Source organism: Anabas testudineus, chromosome 12 (genome assembly GCF_900324465.2).
Source record: "Anabas testudineus chromosome 12, fAnaTes1.2, whole genome shotgun sequence".
In the NCBI taxonomy this organism is placed as follows: domain Eukaryota; kingdom Metazoa; phylum Chordata; class Actinopteri; order Anabantiformes; family Anabantidae; genus Anabas; species Anabas testudineus.
Genome location: NC_046621.1, coordinates 1783214 through 1799245, shown reverse-complemented (window position 1 = coordinate 1799245; position 16032 = coordinate 1783214). Strand labels below are relative to the sequence as shown.

General features: G+C 38.4%; 3 protein-coding genes across 5 annotated transcripts; 2 read left to right on the top strand and 1 right to left on the bottom strand.

Annotated features, from left to right (window-relative positions):
- Window positions 1-550: 550 nt before the first annotated feature.
- Window positions 551-7859, bottom strand: ccdc62 (coiled-coil domain containing 62). 2 transcript variants are annotated; one of them, XM_026355546.1, is made up of 13 exons: window positions 7464-7859; window positions 7314-7354; window positions 6570-6698; window positions 6108-6300; window positions 5471-5637; window positions 5029-5130; window positions 4767-4938; window positions 3832-3933; window positions 3318-3406; window positions 2783-2883; window positions 1830-1941; window positions 1561-1734; window positions 551-662 (listed from the first exon to the last, which is right to left on the bottom strand). In XM_026355546.1, exons 1-13 carry the CDS (start codon window positions 7525-7527, stop codon window positions 588-590), a joined length of 1521 nt encoding a protein of 506 aa, XP_026211331.1. In that variant the 5' UTR covers window positions 7528-7859; the 3' UTR covers window positions 551-587. The 2 variants fall into 2 exon arrangements, with proteins under 2 accessions (XP_026211331.1, XP_026211332.1); XM_026355547.1 differs by lacking the exons at window positions 551-662; window positions 1561-1734; window positions 1830-1941 and adding an exon at window positions 2276-2699.
- Window positions 7860-8326: 467 nt separating this feature from the next.
- denr (density-regulated protein) lies at window positions 8327-13637 on the top strand. Its single transcript, XM_026356559.1, has 8 exons — window positions 8327-8484; window positions 9474-9574; window positions 9679-9698; window positions 9833-9917; window positions 10902-10991; window positions 12110-12226; window positions 12310-12449; window positions 13279-13637. Exons 2-8 carry the CDS (start codon window positions 9484-9486, stop codon window positions 13321-13323), a joined length of 588 nt encoding a protein of 195 aa, XP_026212344.1. The 5' UTR covers window positions 8327-8484; window positions 9474-9483; the 3' UTR covers window positions 13324-13637.
- Window positions 13638-13727: 90 nt separating this feature from the next.
- LOC113159705 (hydroxycarboxylic acid receptor 2-like) lies at window positions 13728-15628 on the top strand. 2 transcript variants are annotated; one of them, XM_026356558.1, is made up of 2 exons: window positions 13728-14768; window positions 14849-15628. In XM_026356558.1, exons 1-2 carry the CDS (start codon window positions 13881-13883, stop codon window positions 14903-14905), a joined length of 945 nt encoding a protein of 314 aa, XP_026212343.1. In that variant the 5' UTR covers window positions 13728-13880; the 3' UTR covers window positions 14906-15628. The 2 variants fall into 2 exon arrangements, with proteins under 2 accessions (XP_026212343.1, XP_026212342.1); XM_026356557.1 differs by having other exon boundaries at window positions 13728-15628.
- Window positions 15629-16032: the final 404 nt, after the last annotated feature.

The window sequence follows — 16032 nt, the reverse complement described above, 5'->3', positions numbered from 1 at the left end:
TTAGCCTTTCTCTCGTGCGTAAAACCGCTCCAGTCACTGAACCAAATGCGTAAAAACGCACACGGGAAAAAAAATCGCTAAATGAGTTTAATAGAAGATCTGATTTGTCAACAAGAAAGTACGACTCGTATTAAGTTTAAGTATAAATATTTTATCAAAGGTAGTGACACCGTGTCCCAGTTACAAACTGTGACAACTATTAACTGCTCTCCACTTTTCCTCTGAGTCACCGGACAAATCTGTAGGCAGCGAAACTGGAAAGACAACAGAACACACCACTCAACAGCCCTGTAGGACAGGTTTCACATCTCACCAACTCCACACAATACACCTTTAGAAACTAGATTTTAAAAAATGACTCTGCTGTAAATTCTACTACATTTAAAATAATCATAGTTTATAGAAAATACACAGGATAACACTTTCATCAGATTAAAACAACATTAAGACGATAAAAAGGTTTTTTTTATCACTTCATAATTTTCCTGAGAGACAGCTCAACCTGTAGCTGTGTGCAGTTCCAGGTTATGTTGTAACACTGATTTTGAAATAACATTAAGTCACTTTGGTTAAAACAAATCTGTTCCTCAGTCAGTGTGGAGACCTCCCTGTGGCTGGACGGTGCAGTGTTGATGGCAGGATTTGGGTGGAGTTTCACTGGCCTGTTGAAAAGAAAATAAATAAATAAGGCTGTCATGTCTTCTTAACACACCTCAACTAAAAAGATGGAACATTTTACACCTCTGAGGACACACCCTGTGAATCCAAATGTAAATAAAAGACAACTTAATTCAAACCGGAACAGAGAAAAGGACTGAAACTGAGCCGTGGGAGGAGGAAAAGAATCCTCCAGGACTCAACAGCTTCACACAGTTGGAGAGAGAATACTTCAAAGATGAAATAAATAAATGTGGAGGGTGCATGTTTTAGTATTGTTACATGGACACAGTAGTTTACAGTCTTTCAGTTTCATCGATCTGTTTGTCACACAGTGTGTGTGTGTGTGTGTGTGTGTTGTCTGGAACAGAAATATGATTCTTATTATTAAAAAAGCTAAATGAGAAATATACCAGGAATAAAACAGGAGAGGGTAAAGAACCTGACTCAGCTTCTAGTAGGTAGAATTGTAAACCAGCAGGACAAATCCCTCATCAAAAATACTGAATATGGATGATGACACTTCTCATAAAAGTTAATTACTAATTAGGGTTCTCTAGCCATAACTGATATTATCACAGCAATCCCAGAAGTAGCAATCAGGCAACAAGAGACCAATTTAACTCCAATTAACTCCTCACAAAGCTTCCTGCAGCCTGTCTGAGCTGGTTGCTATGGAGATTTATCAGCTCATTTCCATATGTGAGCGATGCAGGGACCACGACTATGTTCTTATTATTAGTTTTTACTAATCCACTGACATGCAGTCTATTATCACACCTCTAAGCTCTGGAATATTTACCCACATTGGTTAGAATACAACAATTAAATTAAGTGATAATAAAGTATAAAAATAAATGATTTCAGGTTGAGAAGTCCGGTGTAAAGATGGAACTCCTCTACCTTGTATTTCGGGGTACTTTGCTGGTGGTGGGGTGTCCGGCAGTTATGGAAGATAAGAGGCTCAGCAGTTCCACAGCTCATAGCGAGACCAGAACTGTGGGGTCTCAAGCTGCCAACCTGCCTGGATTCATTTAACAGCTGCTGCAGAGAAGAGCTGGACAGAGGATCATCAGCCTGGTAAAAGAAGGACACAGGGTTTTTTATATTTGGGGAAACAGGGTTATTCATTTTCAGTATTGTTCTTAATACTCAACGCTGCTTCTTCTTACATCCACTCCCAGGGTGCCGTTTACCAGGCCGTGCAGACAGGCTGCTGGTAAAGTGGTGATATCGTGTACAAGTCGTGAGTTCTTGAGACAGTTACATGTTGACTGATCCTGGCTGAAACACAGAGACATCAGGTCAGTTCATTCCAGTTAACAACTACACTTAAATTATTTATTACCTCGTTCATTAGCTTTAACTTGAAATCACAGGTATGATCACACTCATTGTAGTGAACGTCTGTCATTCTATTTGGACCTATTTAGGATTCGTCTGGCAGCTTTCCAACCGCAATGTCCCCAAGGGGATCAATAAAGTATTCATTATTATTATTGTTATTAAAATGCTGTAGATTTAGCCTGTTGTTCATACACAGCAATATTTACCCATCACTTTTACATTTTAGTCATTAAATGAGCTGAATATGTGTTAATGAAACAGACCTTCACACTTTGTTTAAAGTGATATTTAATATTTAATCAGCTGGAACTGAACTGAAAGTCTGTCAGCGTCTCGCCTGCTCTTCTATTGCCTGGTCTTGGTGGTTTTTGGAGGTCCGAATAGTTCTTGATGTTTCATAATGTGTTGCACTGATTTTCTGAGTTTAGCAGCTGTTTCTCTGTGCACAGTATCTGTCTCATCATGTCTGCAGACTGTCTTTAGATTGTGAATGTGCAGAAAAGCTGAGGATGTACAAGCTGGACATTCTGTGATTTTCTCTTGGTTTTAGTTGAGGAGGTGTGTGCTCCCTGCGCTCAGCTGGTCCCTGTCTCTCTGGTATTAGAAGGTCAGGAGCTTCATTTAGTTTGGGCTCTGAACTCTGGCTGCATGAAGGCTGCTCTTTATTTGTCCCCACTGACTCCACCGAAGCTTCTCTACAGCCACAAAATATGAATGAACAGATTTTAAAACCCATATTGTTCCTTTTGTTTTTACGTTACACTCGTACACTCTTCACCTGCCCAGTAGTCCTTGACTCGTCTTCTCCTTCAAGCTTTCACGGGCACTGTCCAGGTTCAGCTGCAGCAGCTGCAGGTCATTCCGCTGATTCTCACACACCTGGAACCCAAACACCATATTTATTTTCAGACACAGAGTTGGAGGTTGTGAAAATGAATTAAGCTACATCATCAATTTAATGTTTTATTCATAATATCGCTGTATTATTTATTGCATCTTGGTTAAGATAAGATAAGATTCAGAAGATCTCATTATCAGAACTTTAATAAAGTGATTTTCTATTTCAGTGTCTTTAAAAACATTGCTAGTGATCTGGACAATGATCCAAAGCTACAAGGTGACGAACATGCAGGAACACTCTGGGCTATGCTGTCAAACCAGAAACACAACTCTTATGTCAGCAAGTGTGTGGAGCAGCAGGAACGAGGAAAGACGTGTTTCCTGATCTAAATGTGATGAGGTGTTTTATTACAGTACAGTACAGTACATTTTCTTTCTTTCCTTCTCTCAAGTGTCCACGTTTGATACCGTACCTGTTGTAGGCAGCGGAGTTCAGACATGGTGCGTTCCTGTTTGGAATGAGCCAGTTGTAGCAGTTCATCCTTCCAGCTGTCGCCCTCCCCTGGTGTAAAAGATTAAATACTGAACTTATCTCAGCCAGGAGCAACAAAGGCTGGCACCAGAAATCATCCACAGCACAGAACAAAACAAGGTTTAGTGCAGAGAACGGCAGAGATGGATCATCTCCACATGCTCCTGCTAACCAGTCTAAGAAGTGTAATTCCACTGCATACATTCAGTATTCATCACTGTTAACTTAATAAGTGATGATGAAAATAATCCTTAGCGACAGTCCTATTGCGACTAAAATCATGAAAAGCTTTTATCTGGATTGAACTTTATTTATCCAAAGGTCTCTTTTACAGGAGCTTTCAGATAAAAAAGATTGATTAAAACAGCTTAATCCTTAATAAATGGATAGTAAAATCCCAAAACAGAAAACACAGCTGATGGTCATCTATCGTGGCATGTAGTGTAGTAATTTACCTGATAAGGCCAGATCTCTGTGAAGCAGCTGGAGCTCCTGCTTGAGACGGATCATCTCCTCCCTCTGGGTGCTGCTGTGTGATACCTGCTGCTGTAGCTCCTCTACAAACACAATGTGACACAGGAGAGAATAAGAGCTGAACTGATTATTTGTATAAAGATTCAGTCAGGCATAAAATTAACTAAGTAATTATTCGGATTATTAAATGATGTTTAAATTATTTTTAATAAAACTAAATTTGCTTAAATTAGATTTTTGCTTTTCTTTTAAAGACATTTGAAGACATCCATGTTTGTAACTGTTCTACTGGTCACACCTAAGATAAAAAGTCATTCAGAGGGAAATACAAAAACTGCTGTGCCAGTCTCACGTCAAAGACGTGCATTTGTTCAAACAGACAGGTGTATTTGCTCCCACCCCTCTCTGAAAGTAGTCTGGCCTCCTGGAAAAAGACCAAGTCCACCCACATAGATTTGGGGTTGGGAGGTCCTCAGTCCAGTGCAGCTGCTCTCTCTCTCCCTCTTTCTTTTCTTGCCATTTCACTGTAAATGTCTGTAATAAAGGCTTTTATTGTCCCAAAAATACTTACAAGGAGAGAGAGAGAGAAAGAAAACTCGACCTCTTTCTCTCAGTGGCGAAAAATGGGAGTTTTTTTCTGGGTCGGTTTGAGGAGGTTGCTGACATTGTCACATGTCACCACCACACGGTATTTGTGACACCAGAAAGATGAGGACAGAGGAATTTGGTGATTGGAAAAGCACTTTTTTGAAGGACGCTAAAAACCTTTGTCTGTAGGTCAATTTATTCCATATTGACACAGAAACAGCAACTGTAGTCAGGTTAAAACACAAACTTCAGATAGCTGACTAGAAGTCTTGATTAAGGAAAACACACTGGGTCCTGTACCTACACAGCTGAAGTTTTACTCGTTTACCTTTGAGGTGAGTCACCTCATGCTTGGCTTCTCGGTAACGACGCTTATTTTCCTCCAAGTCTCTCAGGAGTTTGCTCTCTCGCGAGCGACTCTGCGTTAGAGACATGTCCAGGTCTTGTAGGCGTCCTTTGAGGTCGAGTATATGACTAGAGGCTTCAGTCGCGTCTTTGTCCTGAGTACGCAAACACAACTTATGTTAAGCCACTGACCAAAGCTGATACTGTATACATGTAAAAAGTAAATAACTGGTCTACTAATGTACCTTAAGTTTGAGCATGGAATTCAATTCTTCCTCCCTAACCTGCAGAGAGCCAACTTGAGTGGACAGAGCCATGACTGTGGAGTTGAGACTCTGGTTCTTCTCCTAAAAAACAAGGTTCAGATACTTTAGATACAAGTATGAAACGTATGAGGAAACAGACAGCGACATACTGAAAAGCTGTTTAAATACAAGACGGTTTTCTCAACAGAGTGTGTGGTTTTTCATCATTATGAACACAATCCTTTTATTTTGACTCAGTCCCACACACTCTCCTGCAAGATCATATATTTTAAGATACATCTTCAGAATGATCTTTTGTATTTAAGGCCAACTTCCAAAGAAAGGGTGGGGATGTCAGACAGAGTGAAAGACACTAGCTTAGAATTTCTGGAGAGAAAATTTTTAAAAAGGCTATAAAATGTGTATTATTGTTACACTATACCTCAAAGTCTTGACATTTTTGGCTGATGTTTTGCTTTTTCTGTTCAAGCTCAGAGAGTTGCTGCTGGGCGACTCTGAGCTCCTTCTGGACCTCCTCCTCCCTGGTTTCCACCACGCACACATGTTTAGTCAGAACTCTGATCACCTCATTACGCTTCTGCAACTCCTCTGAACAAAAACACAGCAGCAGAAAATAAGACATGGCTAAATGATGCGAAGGCACACCTACACATTTTTACAAATCCCTAAATATAACAAAAACAGGAAATATTCTCTGGTGACTGTTTAGAAAATGTGAAAATTTGCTACTTTGCTTGATCACATATGAAAGCAAATTGAATTTCTTTGGGTTTAGGTTAACTGATAAAGCAATGACTTTCAGAGGTCATCGATATTCTGAGAAATTCTTTTGAGGGAATTTTCTGAGAGTTTATAGAAAAAACAACTAAATCATAATAAAGGAAAATATGAAATACCGTAATTCTAAGTTGCAGTCCTTGATAATCAGATTCAAAACAATCATTTACTGGTATTTAATCACTGAACATGATTTATAGTTGTGATGCTGAAACCTGGAAGCCAGGCGTAGTAAAAAACATTGGGTCGAGTCAACAAAGATACGGTTTCTGTCTCCTCACCATCCAAACGGGCACACTTCTGCTCCAAGGCGAGCACCTTCTGGCGGTCCTGTTCCCAGGAGAGTAGCTGCTTGTGGTGGGAAGCAGCCATGGTGTTTAGCTCCCTGTCCCTGTCCTTCAGCTCAGCCATCAGCAGCTGGAGCTCCCTTCTCTGCCTCTGGATGGTGGAGCCACTCTGATCACTCACAGGAAACTTTAGCAAAACACACAGAGGAACACAAAACTAGAACCATGTTCTGTTCCTTTGAAAAAAGGCAGAGTAGGTATGTAACGTTTCTAAAATCTATGGTTTGATACAGACTTTTTTTTTTTTTAGGTTAGGGCCTTTTGAAACATGCATGACCTACACGTTATGCTTTCCTTGAACACCTCACAACACTATAGCAACACATATGTGCAGCCTGCACAAGGTTTCAACCAACAAACCAAATTTAATAAACTCCAATGTAAATTTGATCTCACCTCAGTTTCCAGAGAGCTGTGGTGACATCTGGTATCCGGTGGGATAGGGGTACTCTTGGTGCATTGTTCCATCTTAAAACTGTTAATAACCGAGTGTTGGCTTGTATCCAGTGGAACACCCCCATTTGTCTGAAACGTGTCATTATGTACACTCAGTACAGTCTGTTTATGAGGTACATCTAGCTGAAATTAATATTCTAATAAATCAATTCTGCTGTGCTGTGATAATGTTCAGTTTTTAACTCTTTCAGATAGGTGTTGATTAAACTTTATTGGGATTGCAACTAACAACTATTTTATTATCAATTAATCAATCATCACTTAAATATTTAAGCTGTAAACTTTATTATCATTTCAGAGGATGTATTCTGAATTGCAATCCACTATAGAGGGGTGTTTCTGTTATTTTGCTTCCCCTGATTGATATAAATGTGGTGGACTAAACAGAAACACTTCTCAATATAATGACAAGCAATTCACAAATCTCAACATGAATCAATGTGGGACTGTCTCCTATGAAGTAAGGAGACCATGACAAATGGGACTACAGCCTCCAAAATGGTTATACAGCTGATTCAGCACCTCTCAAAAACACAATGAGAATTTATTGAAGCCCTGTTGGATTACACTGATGTAAGTAGGTAAGCTTAGTGTCTGTCAGGTGTATACATCACAATTATGCAGTGACATTTATTATTTAAGTGGATTAAGTTGACATTTAATAAAGTATCTAATGCCGCTGACCTTTTTAACTGGAGTGCTGTGCCAGAGCTCTGCTGATGCATCTGAAACAAAAGTCAAAGTGGAGGTTGGGTGGTTGAGACTGGTTGTTCTGGGATTGCTGCTGTAAAAGAAAACACTGATGTTAGCTAACTATCAGCTGTGAATGTTTACCATTTAACCAGACTGGAGCTCTTCCATATGTAGGGGGTAACGTTAATCTCCTCCCTTCGTCCATCACAGTATCATACTCTTCGCATTTTCTCCAGCAGTCACGTTAACGCTGCCTTCATTGTTGTATTGAGCTTGTTGTTAGCATCTCTTGGTAACATACCAGTTAACTCGTTAGCTTGTTAGCTGTATTCAGTTAACGTTAGGGTTTATTAAGTTTACTAACTTTCAGCATCTTTGACTAAACAACTCGATGTAACGGTACACTCCATTATGTAATCTAAATAAAACCAGCTGAATAACTCTTACTTAAACTAACTTAAACAGAAACAGCTAACTGAACTAGCGTTAGCTTTTTAACTTTTGAACTTAAATGTGAAAACAGGGACTGGGCGATGACGTCACACCAACGGAAGCAGTAGGGCTGGGAGTTCTTTTCAAAATAATATTTAATGAACGTCCAAAATAAAATAAAGCATAAATAAATCTGTACAATACAACAACTAAAGATGTTTTTAATCTCCTTTTCTCAGCGGTCATGTCTATATAACGTAGCTACATTCTAATCATATTACATTACATGTATGTTTCATATTTTCTGAGCAACATCCCTAGATGTGTATGAAGAAATATATTCTAAAATAAATGTATGTATTCAGAAGAGACTCAAATCAAAACACTTATTACTCTTCTTTAACTCTTCTTTAATTTCCTTCCTTTTCCTTTTATTGACATCAGTCACATTTTAGTATGTTAAAGTAAAGAAATGTGAGAATATTCATAAATACTGAACATATTTTCTACTACGCTACGCCACTAGTTGTGTGGTCGTGAGGGGGCGCTGTTGCACATTAGCGCCGTGCGCCAATCTTTTCAGGAGGGATAGAAGAAGCGTTAGCAGGCGTGCTCAAAGTACGCAAGCTAAACCTTATTGAATAAGGATGATTTACTAAAAGTCCAACTAATGCTAATGATGCGAGCAACTTTACTGACCAGACAGCAGATTTAGAGTTTCTTTAGCGGGGTACGTAACTGGAGATTTATTCTGTCTTTATTTGGCAGCAGAGCCTGTTCAGTTAACGGTGCGTTAACGGTTAACGCTAGCTCAGTTCTCCTGTAACGTTAAGCTAATGTTCACTGAACTGAACTGGGATGCTAACGGTGACAGCTGCGTAAATTATCTGATGAATTACATCGTTGAAACTAAAATCAGGTATTCGGCAGCTTACACGTTGTCTCCGCTGTAACATATTCAAAGTTAAATATTACTAAGTTTGCGTAAGTGTAAAGATTCGAGGCTAAACGATCTGTTAGTGTAACCACTATGAAGCAGCCGCATGTGTTAGCCTGCCAGCTAAAGCTAGTTCTGCTGACTTATTCGATGTTATCAGACCAACTACTCATGATCTGTTGAAGTAGACAACATTTTAACGTGTTTCAGTTCACATAAGTCTGCTTGTTGATGTTAGCTAAGTCCTGCTCATGCTTCGGGTCTGTGCGGACAGTAAATTGAAAGCGCAGAGCGGGTCAAGCTAGCATGATGAAATATTGTCAGGAGGCTTGTTCATTCATGTCTGCGCCAGTGTCTAATAATAACACACCCGAAACAGCCTTGATGTGAAGTGGAAGCTTTAGGATTTCATCCCGGATTTATTTAACCCTTAAATTAACATAATTTAATTCTGTAGTCTACCACATTTAATTTTATATGACTTCTAACATATAGATTGCAATACAGTCAAGGCAAATAGAATCCTCTGTTTAACCTGTGAAATTGAACCAGCTTAGTTAATCCCGAGAATATGAAACTATTTTGGAAATTGACTAATCACTATAGTCATATTTGAAGAAATTTAATATTTGCATAATTTTCTTGCATGTGAGGAATTGATGTTTTTCTGTTGTAAATAGTAGGTCAAATAAAACTGAGTCCTTTTTATATGAATGTGTGCAGATGGCTCAGATTTACCAGCTTTTATAGTACACACCCTAATTCATTTTTTCCCCATCTAGATAATTTGTGATGGCTACTACTGAGATGGAATCTGGTTCTTCAGAGCATGGCACGGTTGACCCTGATTCAAAGTACCCACTGAAAGTTCTTTATTGTGGAGGTATATAACATATTGTATAACCTTGTATTCAGTTTAGCACATTTACAGGATTAATGTTGGTGCCTTTTCAAAACGTGATGGTGATTTTTCTTTTCTCTTTGCAGTGTGCTCTCTGCCTACAGAAGTGAGTTCATTTATTTAGCTATTAAGTTAAGCATCACAAACAGTTTAATATGTGCTGGTGACCCAGTTCACCAAAACACTGAAGAATTTGCCTTTTCTGAAGCTATAACTGCTTTTGCACTGTTGTGTCTGCAGTACTGTGAGTACATGCCTGAGCCAGCCAAATGTAGGCAGTGGCTTGAGAAGAACTTTCCAGATGTATTTGCCAAGATGACTGTTGGTGAGTGTCATATAAGATTTAAAGGTTTAACTTTCCTAAGAGTTCACAGGCTTCACTCTGTGGCATAAGAAGAGAGCTTGGAAATACAGATTTAAGAAATATATGTAATTGTTTATGTTCTAATATTGAGCTATAGCTTAACTCTCATATCATCCTCACATATTTATTGTTCATTATTTTTCTTTGCCCAAATTCTGTTAATTCAAAAAACCACCAACAAACAAATCTTTAATGTGGTAACATGTAGCATTTCTCTTTTTTATCATTATGATCTTTATGTTCTTCGTTGAGGCAGAATTAATGACATATTCAGACTTGTGGATGCAACAGACCATCAAATGGAAAGATTCTAGATGCTTTGTCCATGATTTGCAATAATATTTTTTTTTCCAAAATCTTAAACTAACCTAAATTCCAAAAGTAATATATCAATATTGAAATAAACTGTATGTGCATTGGATTAAAAAAAGTAATTACCTTTTACACCTTTTATTCTGTGTATTTCATTTGAAATGGATCAATCTACAGAAGCACATAATGACAAAGTAAAAACATTTTTTTTACAAATCTGTGAAAATAATTTAAATTGAAATAAAAATGTGGATTCACATAGTGCTCAGATGCATCTTTTCCTTTTAATCTTTGATACAACACAGTTGTATGCTGTAAAATCATACAGTACATGAAGGTGTCATTTTAAGTGCAGAGTTTAGAAATAATACAGTATAATTACCACAAGGCTAATTACATTGTATGCAGAATTGCAAATGTCTTCATAATAAGGTTATATAATATGAAAGAGATGTTTTTCTAAACTTCTTTAATGATGTTAACCTTTAATTTAGAAAAAGTATTCCAGGCACACAGTCCAAAACAACGGAATAGAGACTATTATACAGATGATCATTTACCAGTCATCTGAAACGCAGGATGAACTGTTGCTGGATTGATTTTGATGATTAACTGTCTTGTTTCCACCCTCAGGCCCGGCAGCGAATGCGCCCAAACCGCAGCCCGGCACTGGAGATGCTCCTCCTGCAGGCGAAGAGGAGGAGAAAAAGAAACAGAAGAGAGGTTTGTTGTCCGATAGAGACAAGGAAATTAATTCAGTGTTATCAGAGTAAATTATGTTTGACTAATTCATTACAATTCAGAGTTTATTTAGTGACATTGGTGATAACCTTATGTATGGTTTAGTGCTGCAGATATTTTGGCAAAATAAAAACTAAACTTTTAATTCCAAGGGAAATATTTAGTTTAGGATTGAATCCCAACAGTTGTTTAGGGTTCTGAACTATCACTAACTATTGAATCACTAATTTTATGCTCTCTGCAGCCTCTGTCTTTATGCTCATCAGGCTCTTGTCGGTCTCTACATGGCTGTAGTGACAGTCACTGCCAAAAGTCTAGAACTGCTCTTAAACATCTCATCTGCTGTTTGCATAAAACTGAAAAACATTGATACCCGGGGTCAGCCACTTTTCTGCGAAGGCAATAGGAACGACTGCTTCTGGGGTTTGAACCGTTTTCACAAGAGACTTGTTAGTGAGCAGTGTTGCTAATCCTGCAGTTAGGGTGCTGCCTGACTTTCTATATACTGGGATGGTAACATTATCTTTTTAAATGGTGGAAAGGGTTTGTTGTTCTTTCCACACATGCACACATGTCCCATGCAGCCTTCCGACTTGTCACAATTGCTCATTTCCATATGCTACATTATATTATATATTAACATATGTGCTCAAAAACAAAACGGCTGTTTTTATCAGATTTACTGATCATTCTCACCTACATGCTGGGAGTTTTCACAACAAATACCCTAACCCCAGTAAAGCTGCATACAGCTCATTGTGACTGCTTTGTGTTATTCCTTCTTTCTCTAGAATATTAAGAGAGTAAACAATGAACAGTGATGATGTTATCAGTGACAGGGAATTAAAAAGATAACACTGTATTAGATGTTGTTTTGTGTCTCCAGGAAATCTGAATCTGACGCCACAGCTTCTAGTGGAAACTATTATAAAACACTGAATGGCTTTTGCACAAAAATTAAGCCAAAATAAATAGAATCAAAAAGGTGTTTGATTTAATCAAAATTAAGAATTATAACTTTGAGAAAATCGTAGCTTATTGGTGTTTAAAGATATATTAGTGTAGTAACATCATGAGCCTGGTTTGTTTGACATTTTAAGGTGGAAGAGGCCAGATCAAACAGAAAAAGAAGACGGTGCCTCAGAAAGTTACAATAGCGAAAATCCCAAGGGCCAAGAAGAAATATGTCACACGGGTGTGTGGCCTGGCAACATTTGGTAAGACTTGTGTTGTTGTTTTTTTACACACATTGATGCATAATTTTCTTTATTCTCAACATAAATCCTGTGTTCTCCTGCAGACATTGATCTCAAAGAGGCTCAGCGATTCTTTGCCCAGAAATTCTCTTGTGGTGCCTCAGTTACAGCAGAGGATGAAATAATCATTCAGGGAGATTTTACAGATGACATAATCGATGTCATTCAAGAGAAGTGGCCTGAGGTGAGCTTTCAGAATGATCTGGTGTCTTAAACATGTTGCATAGTGATTTCTCTTTGTTTATTTACTCATTTATTTAACACACACACACAAGCTCAGGTCTGGTCTGATCTGTACAATAGTCACAGATCAGATATCAGTATTCATCAATATTACTAATAATGAATGTCACTTCAGTTCTACTGACTGAGTTATCAAATGACAGAACTGTATGGAAGCACTGAAAATGTTTGTTTTTTTCTTCACAAACCCAAACAAAGCTGGTTTCTCTTCTGTGGTCGTTCTCTACGTGTCTTTGCATATTAGCTGCAGTTTCCGCATTTTCATATATAGATACATATTGTGTCTTGTCAGTCACTCTGTCGCTGTTTGTTTCCACTGAATACCCAAAATGTTGCTACACAAATGATGAAAAATCTGGATGCAAAATTCACCCATAGGGCCGCGTCATATAATCCTGATACGAATCAGCTGTATTTGGATTTAATAGGAATAAATCTTGTTGACGTAATATATTTTTTTTCTAGAAAAAATATGATTTGTAAAACGAACTTAAAATAACTGAGAAAGAGCAAACTCCAAGATTTTTGATAGTTTGTTCCACATCTATTATGAACAAAAAAAGGCTCCAGAGTTTTAGTGTTTAAGTGTCCTTAGAAAACGCTACAGTCCTTAACTTATCAGGAGAATGTCAGTCGCACACACAAGTTCAACCTTGTGTTAAAAACTGTTCTTTTTTTCCTGTGCTCCTATCATTTAGAAAAAGTTTATGTAAAAAGTGTTCTGTAATTGCTCAAATATTGAACTCGGTCTCTTTATCTTTTCACTGCAGGTGGACGATGACAGCATTGATGATTTGGGTGAAGTCAAGAAGTGAAGACCAAATATGCACTTTTACTGAAATGGATGTGACCTGTAACAGCGACAACCTGGCCAAATGTACACATTAAGTCATTTTATACCTATTTTATTTACTGTACATAAAAAGCTGCGGACTTGGCCACTCACTTGGCATTTTTTTAGTTAATAGCTGCTTTCTCTCGTTTGCCAAAGGTGTGGTATGACGTGAAACCCTCCCAAATGTTGTTCACTCAAGCAAACTCTAGGCTAATAAATTTCAGTCTCTTTCGCCTGTACAGTTTTTCTTTTCAATGTGTCTGATTTCTCAAAACATTAAAGTTGTTTTCCTTTTCAGGGGTATGATTTGTTGTACTCACCTGCTTTATCTCAGTCACTTAAATGGCCGCAGGTTACTTGTTTATCATGCATCCCACTCAGTGCCCATGAGTGCACCTATTCCCCTGTATAATAGTTTTATAATGAAGACACACTCCCCAGACAGATAACATTTACAGTTGTTTCCATGCTCCTCTGGGTCAATACCACTTCCCCACAGATAGTGCGTGCACAAATGTTCACTCCGCCTAGGAATTAATGTTCCTGAGAATCATTTGCATGAGCGCGACCACGGTTGCCTACCTGAGAGGTCATCTCGCGAAACATATCTGTATTGACACTGTTAGAGCAGCAGATTGGTGTTGTGTTTCATTGACCGGTCAAAGGATGAATCTCACACAGTCAGAGACGTGCTGCGCCTTCGAAGCGCCCATCCTGGACAAGGTTTTGCCTCCAGTACTGATCCTGGAGTTCATCTTTGGACTGATGGGGAACTTTGTTGCCCTGTGGATGTTTATGTTTCACATGGACACATGGAAGCCCAACTCTGTTTACCTGACTCACCTGGCTGTTGCAGACTCCATTGTTCTGTTCTGCCTGCCTTTCAGAGCAGACTACTACAGACGTGGAAAAAACTGGATCTACGGCGACGTCCCGTGTCGCGTCTTGCTCTTTCTGCTTGCTGCCAACCGTGCAGCGGGGATCTTCTTCCTCACAGCTGTGGCTGTTGATCGTTACTTCAAGATTGTCCGTCCACAGAACTGGATCAACCGAATGGGCCTGGGCTACGCTCTTTGGGTCTCCCTTGGTCTTTGGGGTCTGATTTTACTCGCCACCGGATACCTTCTTGCTGATAAGCACTTCTTCTACAACAGTAACCGTACACAGTGTGAGAGTTTTAACATCTGCATGGGTTTCAGCCCCCTCTCCACCTGGCACAACACTTTCTATATCGTCCAGTTTTTCCTACCTGCTGTAATTGTCGCCTTCTGCACGACCAGAATCACCTGGCAGCTGAGAAACAGGACTTTGGACAGAAAAGGAAAAATCCAACGAGCTGTTCAGTTTATCTTGGCTGTGGCTTTGATCTTTGTTACCTGTTTCTTTCCCAGCACTGTTTCACGCGTCGCTGTATGGATCCTCAAGGTATGGTATAGCGAGTGCAGATACTTCGAAGAGGTCAACCTGGCGTTCTACACAAGCGTCTGTTTCACTTACTTCAACAGTGTCCTCAACCCACTGGTGTATTACTTCTCTACACCTGCTTTCAGTGGCACCTTTAAGAAGATTATGGATAAACTGCTGAGAAGGAGTGATGAGGGAGAACACACAATTTCATCTCTGAGTGTTTCCACTGTTGATGGTAAAAGGCTTTAAGTTACGTACTGTCTCCTGTTGACTTTGCAGCAGTGCTCTTAATGTATAGTCTTTACAGGCAGAATACAGCTTAAAGCCCTGGTTATTCATTCAGTTTTTATTAGTATTATTAGTATAGTTATAATTTATATCTGTAGTACAGATGTCTGTATACTGTGTACTTTTAGATTTGTGACTGCTTGCAGGATGTAAAATAAATATAAACTACTAATACTAATAAACTTAACTTGCATACTAGTGAAGTAGTTCACCTATTGAAATCTGTTAATCTCCACATTACATGCACAAGCCAAACATTCACTGCAAAGTAGAGCATATTTTTATCATGTATAATTAATTATATTTTGTCATTTCCTGTGTATGTCTGTATATTGACGTTTAGTTTTCAGTAAATAATCATTAGGATAATCCGCAGAAGTTACTGTACCTTATGTTGTTTTCCTTTGTGTGCTGTATTTTACAACTTCATAATTTGTATTTATTGTTGTGCAAATAAATGTAATGGTTGTTGAAAGATAGGCTTATGTACAGGGGCAGAAAAACCTCACTTCAGCGGCACAGGCGCAGATATCGCCACAAGAGATCCAAAAGAACATAATAAACTGACCTGGGGGAGATGAATGAATAAAGTCTGCAAGTATAAATGTTCGTGTGGTTGGATTGTGAATTAAATATTTTGAAATGCGTTCCTACTATTGCAAAAAGGAGTAAAGGATGGGCACATACAAAACAACACACAGAAAGACCAAAAGATATAAGATGCAAAATAGCAAGATGCATACACAGATAGTACTTTATTAATCCCAGAGTTGCAGTAGCTATATCACGAAGCATGAAACGAGACAATGAGATAAATATGAATTATACAGCTAAAGTAATAGACACAATAAAAGATTGATAAAGTAAGATAGAATACAGATAATACAAATTATTATATAAAGTGTAAAAGTGATTCTATAATGCTCTCTACACTGTTTATTCTGTACTGTATATACTACATGAATACACAGACAGTACATGTAACATACAGTAG